We start from the raw sequence: 19,496 nt of genomic DNA on the forward strand, positions 1-19,496 counted from the left end.
AACGTCTTCGGCGACGGCCTCGTGCGCCTCGACGGGCAGCTCTACCGCCTCAGCAGCTACATTAAGAGGTGGGTGGCCTCGCCGCGCGCCCCAGCCCGTCACCTGGTACCCGCAGAAGCCTCCACCTGGCTGCGGTCTCTGGGAGCCTGGGCTCTCCTCGCCGCCTGCGTCCCCGCGTGGCCCACTACTCCGTGTGCTTCTAGACTTTCCTTCTGCTTCCATCACCGGGAGCCTGCACGCTCGCCCTGGTTCTTCTGCTTCTTGCACTGATATTTTGCAGCTGCTGCTTGAAGTCGCTCAGAAGGGCATCAGGCCCCGGGCGCGAGGGGGAGGGCAGGGGCCCCAAGTCAGAGCTCATGACTGGCGGATGCTTCTCCCATTCCAGCTCCTTAACTGGGTCAGATGAGCTCAAATTGGGGGCACACCCTTTAGGGGCTGTCTGCAGCGCTGCGAGACTCACATCCTGGCTTTGGAGCATGGGTGGCGGTGGGGATAGGGAGCATGCACCATTCTGAGCACGGCCAGCCCTCTCCGGTGAGGAGACCGAGTGGAGAAGCATGCAAAAGCTCAAAGTTTCCCATCCCATCTCCGGTCTCCCTTCGTGTTTCAAACATAAACAAAGAAACCGAACTGAGAAGGGAACAAAGGCCCTGGAAGTCCAGACTGGGGCCATGTGGGCTGTGGAAGGCACAGATAAGTTCTGGGGAAGTAAGTGTGAAACCTACGGGCCGTAATTGGAAGGGGGCCCCCAGGATGCTTGACTGTTGTGGCCAAAGTGCCCCCAAGCTCTTCCTGGCAGACATGAAGCTGGCAGGATGTGGCCCAGCCATGTGAAGCAGACTTTGGTGCCACGGGGTAAAGGAGGGCACTTCAGGCCTGATTCCACATGGCCTCAGGCCTCCAGAGGTCACCCTTGGCAAGGGCCTGGAGTGCAAAGCCCTGTTATATTTGTGCCAAGAGCGCCGAGTGCCTGAAGACCATTCTAGACCATTCTAGAGTTTGACTCAGAAATGAATAAGATAGCCAGCTTTTGAGACACAGTGCCTTTGCTAGTGGGAAAGACAGCGTGCTGTGGCACCCTGTGGGTAGCAGGGAGCCAAGAGAGGCAAGCAAACAAAATGAGATATTGAACGTGCAGTCTCCAAAACTTCTGGGGAAAAAACCTTGCTTTTCCAGACAAAGATAGTGAGGGCTCTGAATGCCTGAAGAACCATTTCCCAGCAAGAATTTCTCCCTCTCTTAGTGAAATGAAAATTCCAATCCCAAACCATAAGCGGAGGACTGTGGGAGGAACTGAGTCAGAAATCAGATGTGCGCAGATTTACAAAGAAGATACCCATTGTATTTGAGAACAGGGTATGAAAAATAAAAATGTCCAGAATTAACTGAAGCCATAGGTTAGTCTTTTGACAGAATCAGTTCTCCTAATTGTAGCAAACAGTGCTGCAGAATCTGAAATGATTTTGAAGTCTGTCATCTAACTTTTGCTTTGAACACCTCCTACACAAAGAAAATTAAACAGCGGTGATTCCGTGACAGCTTTGAATCTAGAATAAACAACTGGGCCACAATGACCAGGTAACACAGACCAGGGTGCAAATACAAACCAACAAATAATAGGCTATCATTGTGTAAGCAATACTGTGAGGGCTTTTGTACCTGGGAAATAGCAAGGAGCCTCCAAAAATAATTTAGGTGATGGAAGGAGCTATCTATTGTCCTCAGGCAGGGAAGGAGGCTTTTATAACTGAGTGTGCAGTCCTGAAGGATGGCCAGGAGGGAATCTGGTCTAAATGGAGACAGCCTTCTAGGCAGAGGGAGAGGACTGGGTTGTGGGCAGCAGTGAGAGGTTCTGCCCTTGTGAATCAGGAGGTGGGAGGCACGCTGAAGCCAGAACTCAGATATCTAAAGTTTCACTCCTCTGAGCTGCCAAATTTGCCCAGTTGTCTTGGCTTTAGGGATAGCATACAACCTCCCTCCCTCCCTCCCTTCCTTCCTTCCCTCCTTCTTTTTGAAAAATAAGCTCTGGCCAGTTTTATTAAAGATTTGCATGATTTTCTTTCACCAGTCTGTTCTGGCATGCTTCTAAAGATCTCAGGGCTAGGTGCAGTGCCTCATGCCTGTAATCCCAGCACTTTGGGAGGCTGAGGCAGGCGAATTGCTTGAGTCCAGGACTTCGAGGCCAGCTTGGGCAACATAGTGAGACCTCCTCTCTACAAAAATTAGCTGGGCGTGGTAACATGCACCTGTGGTCCCAGCTGCTTAGGAGGCGGAGGTGGGAGGAGGATGGCTTGAATCTTGGAGGTGGAGATTGCAGTGAGCCAAGATGGTACCACTGCACTCCAGCCTAGGCAACAGAGTGAGACCCTGTCTCAAAAAAAAAAAAAATCTCAGAATGCCCTGGATCAGTGACACCAGGGTGCCCTTCCTATGGTATTTTCCACCCGTTGTGCCCAATTGAATGTTATGACCGCTGGAGTGGTAGATGGCAGCTTTGAGAGCATGTGGCTTAGTGCTGTGTTTCAGATTTCCTCGAGGCCAGGCAGTTGGTGGGGATGACCAGTTTCACTTTGCCTTGTCTGTCATCTTCAGAGCTGGCTTGCCCCAGCTTGTATTTTCCACCCTTCTTAATGGGTTGGAGCCTAGAGTGGATGGACTCCAGTGACTTTTCATCTTCTATGTGGCCAACATATTCTGGCCTTGGGTGTGGGATGGCCTCTAGGCAAAGGCAGCCACCATGATGGCCAGGGATCCCAAAAGGCAGAATGATTCCTGATCATTTTGGACCATAGAACTTTTTTTTTTTTTTTTTTTGAGACGGAGTCTCGCTGTGTCGCGCAGGCTGGAGTGCAGTGGCCGGATCTCAGCTCATTGCAAGCTCCGCCTCCCGGGTTTTTACGCCATTCTCCTGCCTCAGCCTCCCGAGTAGCTGGGACTACAGGCGCCCACCACCTCGCCCGGCTAGTTTTTTGTATTTTTTAGTAGAGACGGGGTTTCACCGTGTTAGCCAGGATGGTCTCGAACTCCTGACCTCGTGATCCGCCCGTCTCGGCCTCCCAAAGTGCTGGGATTACAGGCTTGAGCCACCACGCCCGGCCAGAACTTTTGAGAACTGTATGTAGATTCCCCAGAAATGTAGATAGATACCCAATTATTGGTGACCATCCAGGATGTTCATGAGATACTTGGACCCAGGTTAAGAGTCCTTGCTCTATTAATTAATTAGTTCTTTTTAACTCAACAAATATTTTCAGCATACGGGATAAGCCCCTGGTGTAATTAGAATTTCTTTCTGGGACCTCCTATGTGTGTGCTGTGGCTTTCATGAGGCCCTTTTCCAAGCAACCCCGAAAGGCTAAGAGCCACCAACCTTGACTTTCAGATGATTCACTTGCTAAGAGAGCAAGAGGATGATTTTAGCAGCACCACTTAGGTTCATTTTCTAATACTTGAACATTTTTATAAGTACATACCTACTAAGTAAACTAAGGAAATCTAGCATAGTGGGAAGGTTTAGTGATGGCCACCAGCCCCAAAGCTCCTTCCAGAACCTACTTGAAAATATTTGTCCTACTTTGTAGGATTTACGGCAAGATCTTTATTTTTGTTTTTTTCTTTCAAGATCAGGGTTTTCACCCATGTTGTAAACACAATGTGCTCAGGACACAAGATGTGGGTAATGGTCATTCAGGGAGCTATTCATTCAATACTTAAAAGTCAAAATTACCATTAACTGTGACACACACGCGTGCACACACATACACACACACCTTTTCTTTCTATAAAGCAGCCTCTTGGTGAAGTATAATGGCAAACGTTTGGCAAAGAAGACCTGGAGTCCCTTCTTTTTGATGCTCCCCTAGCATGAAAGAAGCTGCTTGGGGAACAAAAATAAATACAATAGTAATGGTGGCTACTAACATTTACTTGAGTGGTGCAAAGTATTTCTCAGCTATTATCTCATAACAGTTTAGAAAGTTCGCACTATTGCTCCTTTTTACAGATGTAAGCATTAGGACTCAGAGCTTAAGTCATTTACCTAGGTAAGATGCTGCTAAGTGGGAGGACCAGCAGAACCAGGAGAACCTATGCTTTCAGCAAATTACTTCAAACCTGAAATAATCTTGCTTTATCACTCATTTCCTGAATCTACAAATAAATAACTGGAATTATGTCAGCTAGTGCATATCTTGTACAATCAGCCTACAAAAGGAAGTAAGTGCAGTGATTTTAAAGAAGCCACTAAAAGCAGAGCTGTGACCTGCTCCTGGGTGGGTGACAATCACACCTACTCAGGGCAGAGAATGTAGGTGAGGTGGAGCGGCACTCATGGGGTTAAAAGGAGGACAGGCAGCCTGGAACACACTTGGAAGTTTACTGGGGGAAGCCTCACCTCCATCCCGCAGTGGGAAGTGCTGGGCTCTGTCTGCCAGCTCAGGTCCACTTCTCAGAAGAGAGTTCAACTTGAGGCTGGGAGGTTGGAAAATGTGGTCTTAGACGTAGCAACCTGCTGAGGACAGCAGCCCCTTAGCAGGACACATAGTGATGTTGGTGGAATAGTAACCAGGCATGCATCGAGCGGTGAGATTTTTAGGAGAGTCTGTCTAGAGGAAGGGCTCTGCTCTTCACTAGCTCAATGACCTTGGGAAATTTACTTCCTGTCCATGGGACTCCATTTCCTCAACTCCAAAGTGGTAATAGTAGTCACACTGAAGCAGCACCAGAAGCCAAGAGCTTTGCACACATTATTTAATCTCTTAGCCATTCATGGGGTACCTTTTGTTAGCCAGATTCTATAGGTGAGGAAAATGGATGTCCGCAAGGTTAAAACACTAGCTGAGGTCACAGAGACAAAAATCGCACTCAGATCTGATGACTCCACAGCGATGTGCCTCCTGGTCTTCTCTCCTTGCTGCCTTCTTCAGAGCCAGGCTCTGGACTTGCAGCCACACTTGGGTCTCCTTTCTACTCTCAGCTCCCCTGGTCCTTGCCACCTACCTGCCTGCCTGCCTGCGTGCAGCCGTCCTGTAGTCCCCATGGATGGGCTAGACTGTGACTCTTCCTGGGGTGCCCCCTGCCCCTGCTCTTGTCCAACCCTTGCGGGTTGTTTGGCTTGACAGGACAATCTCTCCTACTACCCGTCTCACCCCAACACATGGCTCTAACCCCCCGCCCCTCCTGACTTGCTCCCTTTGGCTTAACAGACAAGGAGAGAACCCAGTGGAGCCTGGACACGTGAATACAGAGAACTATGCATTTCTTTGGCGTTAGTATGTTTGAATGATTTACCAGTTTGCAAGCCGATGAATAGAAGGGACCATGTCTTAGACCAGTGCTTCTCAAACTTTAAATAAGCACGCAAGTCTCCTGGAAACCTTGTTAAAATACAGATTCTGATTGATTCTGGGGGGAGCCCCAGATTCTTCATCATGCCAGGTGATTCCAGTGCTCTTAGTCCAAGGATCACACTTTGAGCAAGAAGGTTATACATTCTTAATTTCATACCAAAATCGTGTGTTTTCTCATCTGTCTCCCTAGGAGATTGTATGCTTCTTAGAAGCTAGGCTATTCCCTTTCTCATCTCTGTGTCCCCAGTGCCCAGCACACAGTAGGTACTCAGTAATCATTCCTTGCATGCATAAATGAATGAATCATCCTCTGCCCCGGTCAGAGTTTCACACACACTAAGTGTCAACAATTCCTTAAGGAATGAATGCATGAACATGTGTACCCTTGAATCATGTCTGTGTGAGCCACAGACATTAGAGTGAGAAGTCTAAAAATTTTGCTTTGTTTCACTAGAACTAAGGCAGAAGGCAGAGGGAAGAAGGGAAAAGAAATTAGGGCGAGACTCTGTGTAAGGAGATCAAGCTAACACTGGAAAGTCATGGCAGGGGCATCCTGCTTCCCCCAAGAGTAAAATTGCTCTGCAAGTTTTTGCTTAGTGTCACAGCAAAGAATTATGAAGGTGACAAGCAGTTCCTGGGCCTCCTACACAGACTATTGCAGTGTGTGTTCCTCTTTGTCTCTGCTCAACTGTCCATATATATTTTTAATGAACACACACACACACACACACACACACACTCCGCCCTTTGATGGAGTTCATGGAGGATTTGAATTCCTATCTGTCATTGAGCAGAAATTGTTAGAGCCAAGGGAAATTTGGGGCAGCTTTGAAAGGTGGGTGTCTTAGAGGTGGGCCATCTTTCAGTGACTCCTGATTTGCTAGAAGCAAAACACAATGCTCTTTTTTTGGTCCTCCTTTTCAGATGTTGCTGTCATTAAGTTGTTCCCTTTAGCCTCCTAAACTGAAAAAATGAGGAAAGAAATTGGAACAAGGAAGGAGCAACTCTTGCTCATTTATCAGATGCTGAAATTTTCCTAATTTCCTGGGAACTTAAATGAACACAGCCCTGGTTGGGAGTCAGAAGTTTACAGAACTTCATCCTATGGGTTTGCCAAGTTGGCCAGGATTAGAGACACTCATGATGTTTATTAAGCATCTACTATGGGTTCAAATTCACATGTCTACATTGCATGTACTGCATTTCCTCATCATGAGGGAAAAAAATACTGTTATGCCCTTTCCACAGATGAGTGAACAGGTGCAGAAGGTTAAAGAAGCCCCTCAAGGTCACAGTGAGTTGTGGCTCTGGAACTGAGTTCACATAGCCGGCAAATTAGGACATGAATTCAATCTTATTTTGAAATACTGTACTTCCCATTACATTGTCCTGCGGGGTTATTTTTTTTGTTTTTTTTTTGTTGTTGTTGGTTGGTTGCTTTGGGTTGTTTGTTTATTTGTTTGTTAGGATAGGGTCTTGCTCTGTTGCCCAGGCTGGAGTGCAGTGGTGCAGTCATAGCTCACTGCAGCCTGGAATTCCTGGACTCCAGCAATCCTCCCGCCTCAGCCTCCTGAGTTGCTAGGAGTATAGGCATGCACCACCACACCTGGCTAATTTTAAAAATTTGTTGTAGAGGCAAGGTTTTCCTAGGCTGGTCTGGAACTATGCTGCCCAGGCTGGTCTATAACTCCTTGCCTCAAGCAGTCCTCTGTCTTGACCTCCCAAAGTGCTGGGATTACAGATGTGAGCCACCACGCCCGGACTTGTCCTGCCTTTTAATCTTTGGATTGAAGCCAAGCTTAGAAACTTTCACCCCAGAAGCATTTTGGGGCCAGGATAAAGCAATGAAGAAATGAGAGTTTAAGAGCCTATCTTAAAGTGTTTGCTTTTCATTCCTAATGATAATTTCAGCAACCATCACAAATATTCAATATGTAGAAGCAATATTTGCATTAGTAATTCTGAAATATCTATGATTAAAGGCACAGTGTGATGGCTCATGCCTGTGATCCCAGCACTTTGGGAGGCTGAGGCAGGCAGATCATTTGAGGTCAGGAGTTCGAGAGCAGCCTGGCCAATGTGGTGAAACCCTGTCTCTATTAAAAATACAAAAATTAGCTGGGCATGGTGGTGTTCACCTGTAATCCCAGCTACTTGGGAGGCTGAGGCAGGAGAATTGCTTGAACCTGGGAGACAGAGGTTTCAGTGAGCCAAGATTGTGCCAGTGCACTCCAGCCTGGACGACAGAGTGAGATTCCATCTCAAAAAACAAACAAACAACACACAAACAAACAAAGAATATCGAATATCTAGTCCCTAATATAATCTAGTAAGGATAGTCTTAAACTAAAACCAGTGATTATATGTCAGAAACTTAAATATCTGTGTCCCTTAACAACTAAATTCTCTGATCTTATTGTATTTTAGTGAATGCTCACATTTATTTATTTCAATGGAATTTCAAGGTGTTTAAAAATTGGACCATAACCGGGAGGCTGGGGATGGAGGAATTAATGAGGTATTCCTTATCTGTGGTCTGGTTAGAGATAGGGAGCTTATTAAGTAGGGATCTTGCTACAATCTCTTGTCTGTCGGTTCTGGCATCAGAGATCTTCTATAAGCAGTGTTTTCACACATCTGTGGTACAGTGATAACTGGCATGCACTGTGATGAGGTTTACAGCCTGTTAAGGAGCTGAAATTCAAGTACCCCTGAATCATCAAAGGCAGATTAAATTATGTTGCATGTAGTTTTATTATCGAAGGTGTTTTATGAAATTCAGGCTCGAAAATGGATAGCTCATGTGTAGGTCACAGATTACACTCAACACACAGCTCTCCAGCAGGTTTCCTTCTGTGACCAGGCCAAATACCAGCTCTTTGAGCCCAGTAGCATTTGAAAAAACCTTCCACCAAATTCCAGGGAAAACTGATTATCCTCTGAACCAGAGATCATTTGTTAATTGAGATTTTTATCTGTGGAACCACTGACCCATCAGCTATCAATCAATTTTGTATGCAGAGGGAAATATTGTACTGGCGTTTGTGTCATCAGAAAAGGCATCAAAACTGCAGATTTTCTGGATGCATTGTACACAAATGCCATGCGCTTGCCATTAAGAATGACAATTGGACTCCAGATATTGAGAGAATAGAGGAATCACCCTGAGGAATATACTAAAGGAGCTGAAATGACCATGACTGAACTCCATGTAAACAGGGTGGTAGGAGAAAGGGGAACCTGCCTCGAGTGGGTCACAGGTGGAGCCTGCCCCTGCCCCTGCATCACCCAGCTATCTTTTTATGTTTATGTAAACCAGACTTGCCCTTTTCTTCCTCTTTTGCTGCAGGGGCTTTCTTTCTCCACCTATAACCTCACCCCACCGTGTAACCACAGACTTCACCTTCTCTTCACCCACTTCCCCAGCCACTCTTGCCTGCCTGCCTAATGATAACTTCAGCAACTATGATAAATATTCAATATGTAGAAGCAATATTTGCATTAGTAATTCTGAAATATCTATATTTGTGCCGGGCGTTTGGCAGCTGAATAGATGGATGGCAAGAGGGATGGGCGAGCACAGGGGCACCCTGCACTGCCTCCTTCCACTGCCCCCTTCCTGGGCTCTGAGCCCCTCCAGCATGATAAGGCAATGAGACACATGTAAATGCTCACCTGGTGTCTGGCTCATCAGCGGGATTCAGTGAAGCTGCTGAGTGAATGAATGAATGAGCCCAGCAAATGGTGGTTTTCTTTTTCCCGCCTTCTCCTTTGCTTTCTTTCTCTAGTAACTTTTGGCAGTTGGTCAACTGGGATAAAAAGGGCAGGAAAATTCTCTCCCAGCTGATGTGCAACACCAGCACCACTCCCCTCAGTCTGCTGAGGTTCCCCCATCTCACCCCCTTTCTCCTGGTCTGCCCCGGTGAGGATGAGGGCAGGGGAGGGGTGAAGGAAGAACCATACCAACGCCCTGTATGGGCCTGCATTCTCTTACCTGGCCGTCTATTCCCTTGTAACACCCCAGCTCCCCCTCCCAGCGCCCCTCCTCCTTTCCCATCATCCTCTCCCCTCCCAGCGCCCCTCCTCCATTCCCATCATCCTCTCCTCTACTCCTGCCATCCTCACCCGCTCTGTGAGCGTCAACTTCCACACCGGTCTTTTTGTTCTCTGGAACACTGCAGCCCCATGTTCCCTCCCCACCCCAGGAACAGCCCCAAAGCAGCCCCCACTACAGATGTGGCAGGAGGTGGAGACTGCTTTGAAATCTTGCTGAAATAGAAGGCAGGAAGCATTTTAGAGGCTCCATCAGGGGTCAGGTTTTAAATGCTCTCAAAATCAGGTCTGACAATCCCAGCAGAAAGATAATGACATAGATTTCTAAGAAACCAAGCTGGGAGACAGCTGAGTGGAAGCTGTGTTTTCCTGCCTCAGGGTAGATATTCTCTTGCATGCTCTTGACACATGCCCTGGTCACTGTCTTGTGTGCTGGCCCCTCCAAGGGGCGTTGGGAAGTGGACGCAGGGGAGGGATGCTGAGAGTACTGTGGCCACCACTCCCTGCAGCGGCTGTTTTCTCGCCAAGGCTGTGATTTTCATGTCAGGCACTGGAAAGACAACCAGCCAGAAAGAATTGCTTGGAGCTGTCTCTGCTGATGGCTAGATATAAGAAACAAACATGCTGTGGTGTAGCAAAAGGCAGCCCGCGTGCTCAGCTCAGCCAGCCATTCGCTCCGTGCAGATGCTCGCAGCTGTGTCAATGGGGAACCAGCTCCGTATTTCAGAGAGACTGCGGCAGGCGCATCCTTCAGCCCGCTGGGGGCCATTCAGCTTGCCTACATCCACATGGCATCTGAGTTTGGGTTTAGTTAGAAAATCAGCCAGCTTCTTGAAGGAAGCTAATCTGCACTTGGACCTTTTTATCAACAATGCAGATAGGGATGTAGCTAGGCTGCTTGGAAGATGTGAAGGGCAGGGGAGAAAGCTAACATGCTGGATGACAGAGTCAGGATTCAGAAAGATCTTCCTAAATGAGAATAATGAATGAAAACCAAAAAGGCTAAATTTAACAAGGATGTAGTGAAAAGTCTAACATCAGTTGTTTTCGTTTTTTAATTACACAAGCTCAGCATAGGGAGGATGTGAATTAGTAATAGTTCATATGAATATTGGTTGATTCCGTAATCTATGGAGGGGGCTGCTTTATCTTGGGATTAGTAAGGGAAGTGGGGAGAAGGAAAGGCAAACTCTAGGCCCACAAGTTAGACAGGATGACTCCCCTGGAGAAAATTCAGCTAATTCTACTTAAGTCGAATTCATTCTCAATTCAGAGGGACTTAGAGCTCTTATTGCTTCAAATGAACCCTTTTAGCCCAAATGACAGATGATACTGATGATCATCTGGTACAGACTGAGAGCCAAGCATCGATGCCAGGACACCCCCAGGACCATGGCTGTGGGATGCACGCTGATCCTTCAGCCAGTCAGCCATGACCAGAAAGATTCACTTATATAGTGACCTCTGTAAGGACACATTTCAAGGAACTTCCCTCCAAGGTCTGTGGCTGTGGCAGATACCTGCCCAGTACATCCCCTTCCTAACTTAGATGAAACGGTATGTTACATTTGCAATGATCTCTGCTTTTTCATAGGTATGTGGAACTGACCAACTACTGTGATTATAAAGACTACAGGGAAACTATACTGAGCAAACCAATGTTGTTCTTTATTAATGTACAGACCAAAAAAGACACCTCAAAAGGTAAGTATCTATTTTAGTCCATTCTTACACTACTGTAAAGAAATACCTAAAACTGGGTAATTTATAAAGAAAAGAGGTTTAATTGGCTCACGGTTCTGCAGGCTATATAGGCTTCTGCTTCTGGAGAGGCCTCAGGAAACTTATAATCATGTTGGAAGGTGAAGGGAAAGCAGGCACGTCTTATATGGAGCAAGAGGAAGAGAGCAGAAGGGCAGGTGTTGCGCACTCTTAAATAACCAGATCTAGCAAAAACTCACCCACTATCATGAGAACAGCAAGGGGGAAATTTGCCCCCATGATCCAGTCACCTCTCACTAGGCCCCTCCTCCAACACTGGGAATTACAATTAGATGTGAGATTTGGGCAGGGACACAAATCCAAACCATATCAGTATCTACATAGTTTTGGTTTGGTCCTTGCTGGGACCAAACTGGGCTGGGGTGTGGACTGAGGCATGCTGATGAGCAGGGCAGAAATCAGCTTGTGACGAGGTGGACAGCAAGGAGCCTGGTGTGTGAGGCCACCTGAAGCACAGGACAGGCCTGCAGAACAAACCTCTCAATGATCCTAGGGCAGAAGCTACCTGTCTGGGTGGTTTCTTTTCTACTTCCTGCCTAGGCGGGAAGTGATCTGACATTCTGAGACTTTGGAGGTTGCAGAAATGACTAGAGTGATGAGGATGATATATAACATGCTCTACCACATATCAAACACTATGTCTAAGAAGTGCTCTAATGTAATGGATCAGCACAACAACTTTGTAGGGCTTATCAACTGAGGACGTTATGAACATGAACATCATTACTATCAATAATTATTCTGGGATGAAGATATAAACTGACCCGGGCAAACTAGGATGCATAATTATCCCACCTAGGAGGTACTTACACTATTCCCGTTTTATAGATGAGGAAACTAAGAAAATAAATAGCAGTTGTGGATGCTTTTCTGTTTCATGCTATGATGTTGGAATGTCGTGTTTAGACACATCTCTTTATTGTTTCTTCCAAGAAATCAGATTAGCTGGTAACAACTATATTAAACCAGATTTCAGTATGAAAATGTCTCCATTTTGCCTTCCTCCTCCTGCTCAGAATGATATGTGGGGGAAGTCATGGGCATAACGTTCTGTAGTAGAAGTAGAATTTCTTAAACTTGCTTCTAACTAACATTCTTAAAATGAGTCCAAGGGACTAAGAAATGATCTACGAATTTCAAATAGATTTTCCCAAACATTCACTCTCATTCAGATTTGTGGAGCTCTCTCTGCTCACTTGACAATAAAAAGTCACGATGCTCTTTCTGCAGAAGAGGCCAGGAACAGAACGCCCAGTAGCAAGAAATGCTCATTAGAACATCTGAAGCCCACGTGTTCCTTGACTTGATTATAACCAGAAAGTCAGATAGTTCTTTAGGAATGTAATTCACAGCTGTATCAAGTACACCTCCTGCATCCATCACTCAGGAGGAATCTAAAAAAGGAGTAAGAACCCTCTTCATTTTAACATTTTAATGAAAGTATAGGTAGTGGTACAAGGAGGAATTTGTAGGTAGCCTACAAAATGTATGAAGTTGTCGAACAACTATTATGGAAGGAGGCATGTGTCTGAGGCATGCTATAATGTAATGAATCGCCACAGCAGGAATTCAGAAACCCAGTACTAGTTAATTGTGATAAAAGCTGTAAAATGAAGAGGCTCCATGACACAAAGCTTAAGATGATCAATTTTAAATTGCAAAATTGTGATTAAGGCAATATATGTCCAGTCTTGCTGTTATTTTAAACTGCACTTTTGTGCAAATCAGAAAAGGCTACCATTTCCTCAAGATGATTACTAATGCTTCCCACAAGTTTGTCATAATATACAAATAATGTCTTTAAATGTGAATGACAGCCTCTAGAGTTAGGCAGTGTACAACCTCCCCCATCAGTACAACTGTGGAGTGTGGTGGCCATGAGTATATAATGAGCCCAGAGGTGTTGGTTTGGTTTACGTGAGATTTAATTCAAGGTATCAAGCAGTTTGCTTACTTTGTTTATCTATTGTGTTAAAGAGGATATAAGGCAGCTTATATCTAAAGTGCCCAAAAAATAATTTGGGAGAAAGTAAAACATGGGTAAGAAAAACAAGATAAATAGGGTTAGTTTAAAATGCCTTCCTGGAGGACGTAAACACTTGCTGTTGGTGGACCAAAGGTTTGTCTCTGAGATATCTCAAGGCCAGTATAAAACATTGAGTTCTAAAACTCACACAGTGGCTGGTCCCTGGCTGTTAAATGGAGGAGAACACAGATATCTATGTGTCTCCTTAGACCAAGGACTGAGTCATGAAGGCCACGGAGCTTGATGCTGGGGCCTGGAAAAGTTAAGAGGTCGCTGGTTACTAATATTTAATATTTTATATTTCCTAATGAGTAAACAACCTTCTTTTGGCTTAAATCATGCAGAATTGGACAAGAGGGGTTACCAAACCAAACTAATCAATCAATAACAAAAAAATCTGTCTGGCAGGACAGACACATGGTATTATTTAAACAATGAGACGGAGATGTTTTCCCACTTGGGATTGTGTTAGAGGTAGCGGCAGGGAGAAGAATCAACCTCCAGTTGTCTTGGTCCATAGAACCCTAGACTAGCCATTTGTCAGAAGCATGTCTGGTCCCTGGAGAGAATGGGGAGAGCAGGGCATGGGGTAGGGGTAGGGGTAGAGGTGGAAAGCATGGAGCAGCCCCATTTCCTGACCTTTGCAAATTTTCTTTTTCAAAGAAGAAAGTTTCTGTAAGAGCCAAGTTGTGATTTGAATACCTAGCAAGTCATGGTGACTCATGCCTATAATCCCAGCACTTTGGGAGGCTATGGCTGGCAGATTGCGTGAGTTCAGGAGTTTAAGACCAGCCTGGGCAACATGATGAAACCCTGTCTCTACAAAAAAATACAAAAATTAGCCAGGCGTGGTGTGAATGCCTGCGGTCCCAGCAACTCGGAAGGCTGAGGCAGGAGGATCAGTTGAGCCCAGGAGGTTGAGGCTGCAGTGAGCCGTGATTGCATCACTGTACTCCAGCCTGGGTGACAGAGACTCTGTCTAAAAAAAAAAAAGAAGAAGAAAAAATCCAGCAGGGCAGGAACATGAAAACCGGCTATCTCGATCTTTCACTTTCCTTCCCCACACTGGATACATGCTGTGGAGGCACACTTCTCATCTGTGATAATTATAGAGTGGAATTTTTGATTTCTGAGACTCCAGTGACAAACCGCAGCCTTGTGGGAGCTGATTGTCTAGCCTGCCTTTATAGCGGCCCAGAACCTCCTTCAAATCTGCAAAATTCTCAGAAACACTTCTAGAAATCTGGCGAGGCTTTGTAGTAAGGATGTAAGGGAGCAGAGAGGAAGGTTATAAATGAATAAAATCTCCAAAGGAGGCGGGAAACACTGCTATAGCAAATTCTAAGAAGCATGCTTATGTCACATGGACATACTTGTTTCTGAATTCTGCTTGCTAATTTCTAGAAAGGACATACGCGTTTCTTGTGAACACAAGGCACCCCAAGATAAGAAGACAGATAGAGCAAGGGATGGACATGGTCATCTCCTCAGTGATTGGAGAAAGTTACCGGCTTCAGGTAAGCCTAGCCTGTCTGAATCTAGGAATGTCAACTACTTGGAAGGAGCTCATGCATTTCATGCAGGAACTGAGGCCCTATTGCCCTGGCTTAGGCCAAGAGAATGGCCCTTAGAAAACAAAGTGCATCCAGACACTTCGTTCTCGAAGGTAGCGTTATTGCTACCAATGAAGTGAGTTTAGTTCTTAGCGACCTATTAGAAATGGGGTAAAAATACATGTAATTTTGGCCAAGCAGTTCAGAATTTTTAGATGGAATACGATGCAAATGCAAAGTTTTGTTAGAAAAAATAAAGACAACAGTTTAAAAATATCTGTGAGAGTGAAAGGGAAATAAAAGGTATGATGTTTGGATATTTGGGCGGTTGTTAGTTCTACAATACCAACAGGACACTTATGTCCAGGAAGTCAATGCAATGTTCCTCTCTCTTTCAGTTTGATTTTCAAGAGGCAGTGAAGAATTTCTTCCCCCCGGGAAATGAAGTGGTTAATGGAGAAAACTTAAGCTTTGCATATGAATTCAAAGCTGACGCATTATTTGATTTCTTCTATTGGTTTGGGCTCAGTAATTCCATTGTAAAAGTAAATGGAAAAGTTCTGAATTTGTCAAGTACAAGTCCAGAAAAGAAGGAGACGATTAAGTTATTTCTGGAAAAAATGAGTGAGCCTTTAATCCGAAGGAGCAGTTTCTCTGACCGAAAGTTCAGTGTAACTTCCAGAGGTATGTTAACAATTCCCAAGGACATGTGGAAAGTAGTTAAATAAAAGGGTAGAATAAAATAATGGAAGAGAGTCAATTGATTCAAAAGGCAAGACCTATTAATAAAAGGGAAACAGATCACAAAATTCAGAAAGTAAGAAGTGGGACATGTTTATTACCAAAAACAAATGTAGTGACTTTTCCTTTTGGGCCCCTTTAAGTTTTCTGACATCAGGATTATATTATGTGGTATAATCCAAAATAACTTTAAAGATTATTATTAATTTAAATGAGTATTAATGATCATTTAAATATTATTGGCAATTATTTAAATATTAAGAAAGAACACTGCTTTCCAATTGTTCACATTCTGTTGTACAGAATGGTGAGTTGGGAGGGGTCTACGTGGTCAAGATATCAATCTTTTTTTTTGAAACAGAGTTTTACTCTTGTTGCCCAGGCTGGAATTCAGTGGCAAGATCTTGGCTCTCTGCAACCTCTGCCTTCTGGGTTTAAGCCTCAGCTTCTCCTACCTCAGCCTCCCGAGTAGCTGGGATTCCAGGCACCTGCCACCACGCCTGGCTAATTTTTGTATTTTTAGTAGAGATGGGGTTTCACCATGTTGGCCGGGCTGGTCTGGAACTCCTGACCTTGTGATCTGCCCGCCTCAGCCTCCCAAAGTGCTGGGATTACAGGCGTGAGCCACTGTGCCCAGCCAAGATATCAGTCTTTCACTGTATTTGGAAGGGTTCTCCAGATTTGGACAGAGCACAAAAGAATAACTCTTGAGGTTTCATTTAACACACTCTTGATGACATATGGCAAGTTCTTGGTATTGACACCTTTGTGGCTGCAGGTGGCATGAATCACGGCTTGTCTGGATGTGTCTTCTGCAGAGCCCGTTCTGTCTGTCTTTTGCTAGCCTGGACTGTAGAGCAACTTCCCTGAGCCAGGACTCTTGCTGCTAATTGCAGAAAACCAGCAGTCTCTGTGAAGTTGTGGTGTTCTCAGAGTTCACCTGTAAAATATAGAGTCCTCATTAATTGTATTTACAGCCTGTGTTTTTTGCTTTTTTGTGTGTGTGTTTTTCATTTTTTGAGATGGAGTCTCACTCTGTCACCCAGGTTGGAGTGCAGTGGCGCCATCTCGGCTCACTGCAACCTCCTTCTCCTGGGCATAAGCAATTCTCGTGTCTCAGGCTCCCAAGTAGCTGGGACTACAGGTGTGTGCTACCATACCCAGATAATTTTGTGTTTTTAGTAGAGACGGTTTTTCACCTTGTTGGCCAGGCTGGTCTCGAACTCCTGACCTCAAGTGATCCAACTGCCTCAGCCTCCCAAAGTGCTGGAATTACAGGTATGAGCCACCATGCCTGGCCACAGTTTGTGTTTCTTTCTTCAAATGTTTACAACAAAAATGCTTGCTACTAGCTATTTCTTATCCTAGACGTGGTCTCTCTCTTTCTCTCTTCCTGTCTCCTTCCCTCCTTCCTCCTCTCTCTCTCCATCTCTTTCTCTTTCTCTCTGTGTGTTTTTCTCTCCTGCTCTTTCTCCACCTCTGTCTTCGTTTCAGTCTCCATCTCTTCCATCTCCATTTCTGTCTCTGTCTGTTTCTGTCTCTTTCCCCTCTCTTTCTCTGTCTCTCTGTCTTTCTATTCTTCCCATGTTGTTTCAGCTTTCTCTGCCTGGGAGTTCCTCACAAAGATGCCTTTGTGTTCTGCTCCATTGCAATCATGTGGAGGATTATACTCTGATCCTTTTGGAGGGGATGATTAACTGGCCCTTTTGCTGCAGTGCCATATGTGCCTGGGCCTTTCTCTGACACCCCTCAGTTCACCTATCAGCCCCAGAATTTTCCGGTTTCAACATGGCTCACCCTCTGTCCTGTGGACTGCCTGGAGTGTCCACCCCATCTTTGGGACACTGAGGAACGTTTGAAGTTAGGCAGAGCTTCCTTAAAAGTTTACTCTAAGCCGGCCCCGGGGCCACTTCAACTTGAGAGGAGTGCGGCAGGGACCTTCCTGGAAGCTGTCATCATGCACTGCAGACAGCACAGCCAAGTCACACCTCCTGCTTGTCACACAGTCCAAACCTGGCACCACAACAGGCAGAGCACAGGGCCACCAGGGCCCTAACCTGGCTCCATCCCCTGCAAAAACTGGCCTCTGTCCTCAGTAACTGTTCCCAAAATGTAAGCCTTTGGCCCTCAAGTGTGAACGAGTATATCAAGCTCATTGCAAGTTTACTCCAGCCCACAAGAAAGCAAGTGACAATCTTGTCCTACTAATAAAGAAAAAGCAACACATTTCTGTTTAGCCTTTTGAATTTTTCTGAGGAAGCCAGGATTCTCTATTAATTATTGAAATAGTTATGTTGCATGAATTTGAAAGGCACTGTTGGCTTTTATTTTTTTCTTTCAGTGATAGTAATAATGCAAGCCTTGTTTACTGTTTTTTAGGTTCAATAGATGACGTTTTTAACTGCAATCTGTCACCCAGATCGTCTCTGACAGAGCCTCTTTTGGCAGAATTACCATTTCCAAGTGTTCTGGAATCTGAAGAGACACCCAACCAATTTATCTGATTGGACTGAACATTCTAGCAGTTGCTCCTACACTCCAGGCTTGTGCTAGACTATGGGCTTGGGGGAGGGTAGGAGGTGGGAGGCAGGAACTTCCACCTGCGTGTCAATCTCCGGCTCCTCCATGGCTTCTACGGAGGGCTGCTCTCTTCTGCCTCTGTGGATGTGATGCCCTGGCAGGCGATTCCCAGGGCAGCTGATTCCCCTAAAGATTATGATTACCAGGATGGAAAGGCCTTGGTCCCATGGCATTGGGTGGGGCTGGGGATATTCTCTACTTTGAACTCTTCTCCGAAGAGGCAGAAGGGCCACAGAGTTCTGCCACCTTGAGCATTTTTCTCAGTTCCGTGGGAGTTTTCCTAGCAGCCTGTGTGGGAGTGGTCTGCCTGGCTGTTGACCCAACATGCTTCATAAATCAGGATTTGGCCCTCTGCTTGGGGCATCCAACCCCTTGAACTCAGACCTATTGCGCAAGGGGATAAGAGTTCTGTTCTCTTGCCAACCTGGCTGGGCAAAAGCCTGTGCCATCTTTCACCGGAAGGCAAATGTGTTTTTCATCCTGCCATATGACACCTATGAGAAACGTTCACGGTGAGATTCACTGGAGTAGCAGCCAGGTTGCTAGGACAGTAACCCTGCCACACACTGCCTGAAACTGGAACTCCCTTGGCCTCCCTCTTAACTAAGTGACCCATGTAGAATGAAGCCAGGAGATACAGTACCGAACAATGAGAGGGGAAGGGTATTGGACACGGCAGTGTCCTCCTTATTGAAAGCACATTATGTCAGTTGGGAATTTTAAATAAGCTTTTAGCAATCCTAACACTAAAAGCAAAATGGAAGAAAGCTATACCATCACCATAATACATTTTTCATCTCATGGCTACAATGGAATTCTTGAAAAGGAAAAAAATCCTATCTACATATAAAAACCTGCATGAATGAATCACTACATATGCTTATAATGAGGAAGAGTTATGGGTCCTGAGTGTAATTTTTTTATCTTTTCTTAAAAAGTTTCTGTTATGCATTTTGATAACACTACTGATGATCCTTCCATTTATTTTTGAAATATTATGTACCGCATTTTCACAATTAAAACTTTTCTTAGCATTCAAACTAGAATTGATTAAATTTATGACAGGCTTCATGTGAGCTTTCCATTGTGATTTGTGGGTGGTGTATTTGCCTTGTAACTTAGTGAATTACAATAAGAATTGTGGGTTTTCATAGCCACTTTCTCAGGAAGAACCTTTTGAAGAACAGGGCTATGAAGTATTTGAAGAAAGGAAATAAAATTCGATACTGATCTTTCAGAAAAGAGAAGGGGAATGCTACTTAGTAACAGAAGAGGTTAGACATTTATTATTACACTCAGTAAAACATGAAGAGTATTAACAGTAAACTAAGTTAACCAGTGCAAACAAACCTTATGTGGATATCAAATACGAAATGCTTCCCAAGGAAACAGAAACTCTATTCACAAAATTGA

The 19,496-nt window shown here is 45.1% G+C and overlaps 1 protein-coding gene across 1 annotated transcript; it reads left to right on the forward strand.

Annotated features, from left to right (window-relative positions):
- On the forward strand, positions 1-19,154 carry MEDAG (mesenteric estrogen-dependent adipogenesis; the record flags this gene model as incomplete). Its single annotated transcript, XM_011967846.1, has 5 exons — positions 1-68; positions 10,996-11,105; positions 14,614-14,726; positions 15,161-15,446; positions 17,883-19,154. Coding segments are annotated over 5 exons (702 nt in total), but the record flags the coding sequence as incomplete, so codon positions are not given.
- Positions 19,155-19,496: the final 342 nt, after the last annotated feature.

Source organism: Mandrillus leucophaeus, unplaced genomic scaffold (assembly GCF_000951045.1).
Source record: "Mandrillus leucophaeus isolate KB7577 unplaced genomic scaffold, Mleu.le_1.0 Scaffold811, whole genome shotgun sequence".
NCBI classification, from domain to species: Eukaryota; Metazoa; Chordata; class Mammalia; order Primates; family Cercopithecidae; genus Mandrillus; species Mandrillus leucophaeus.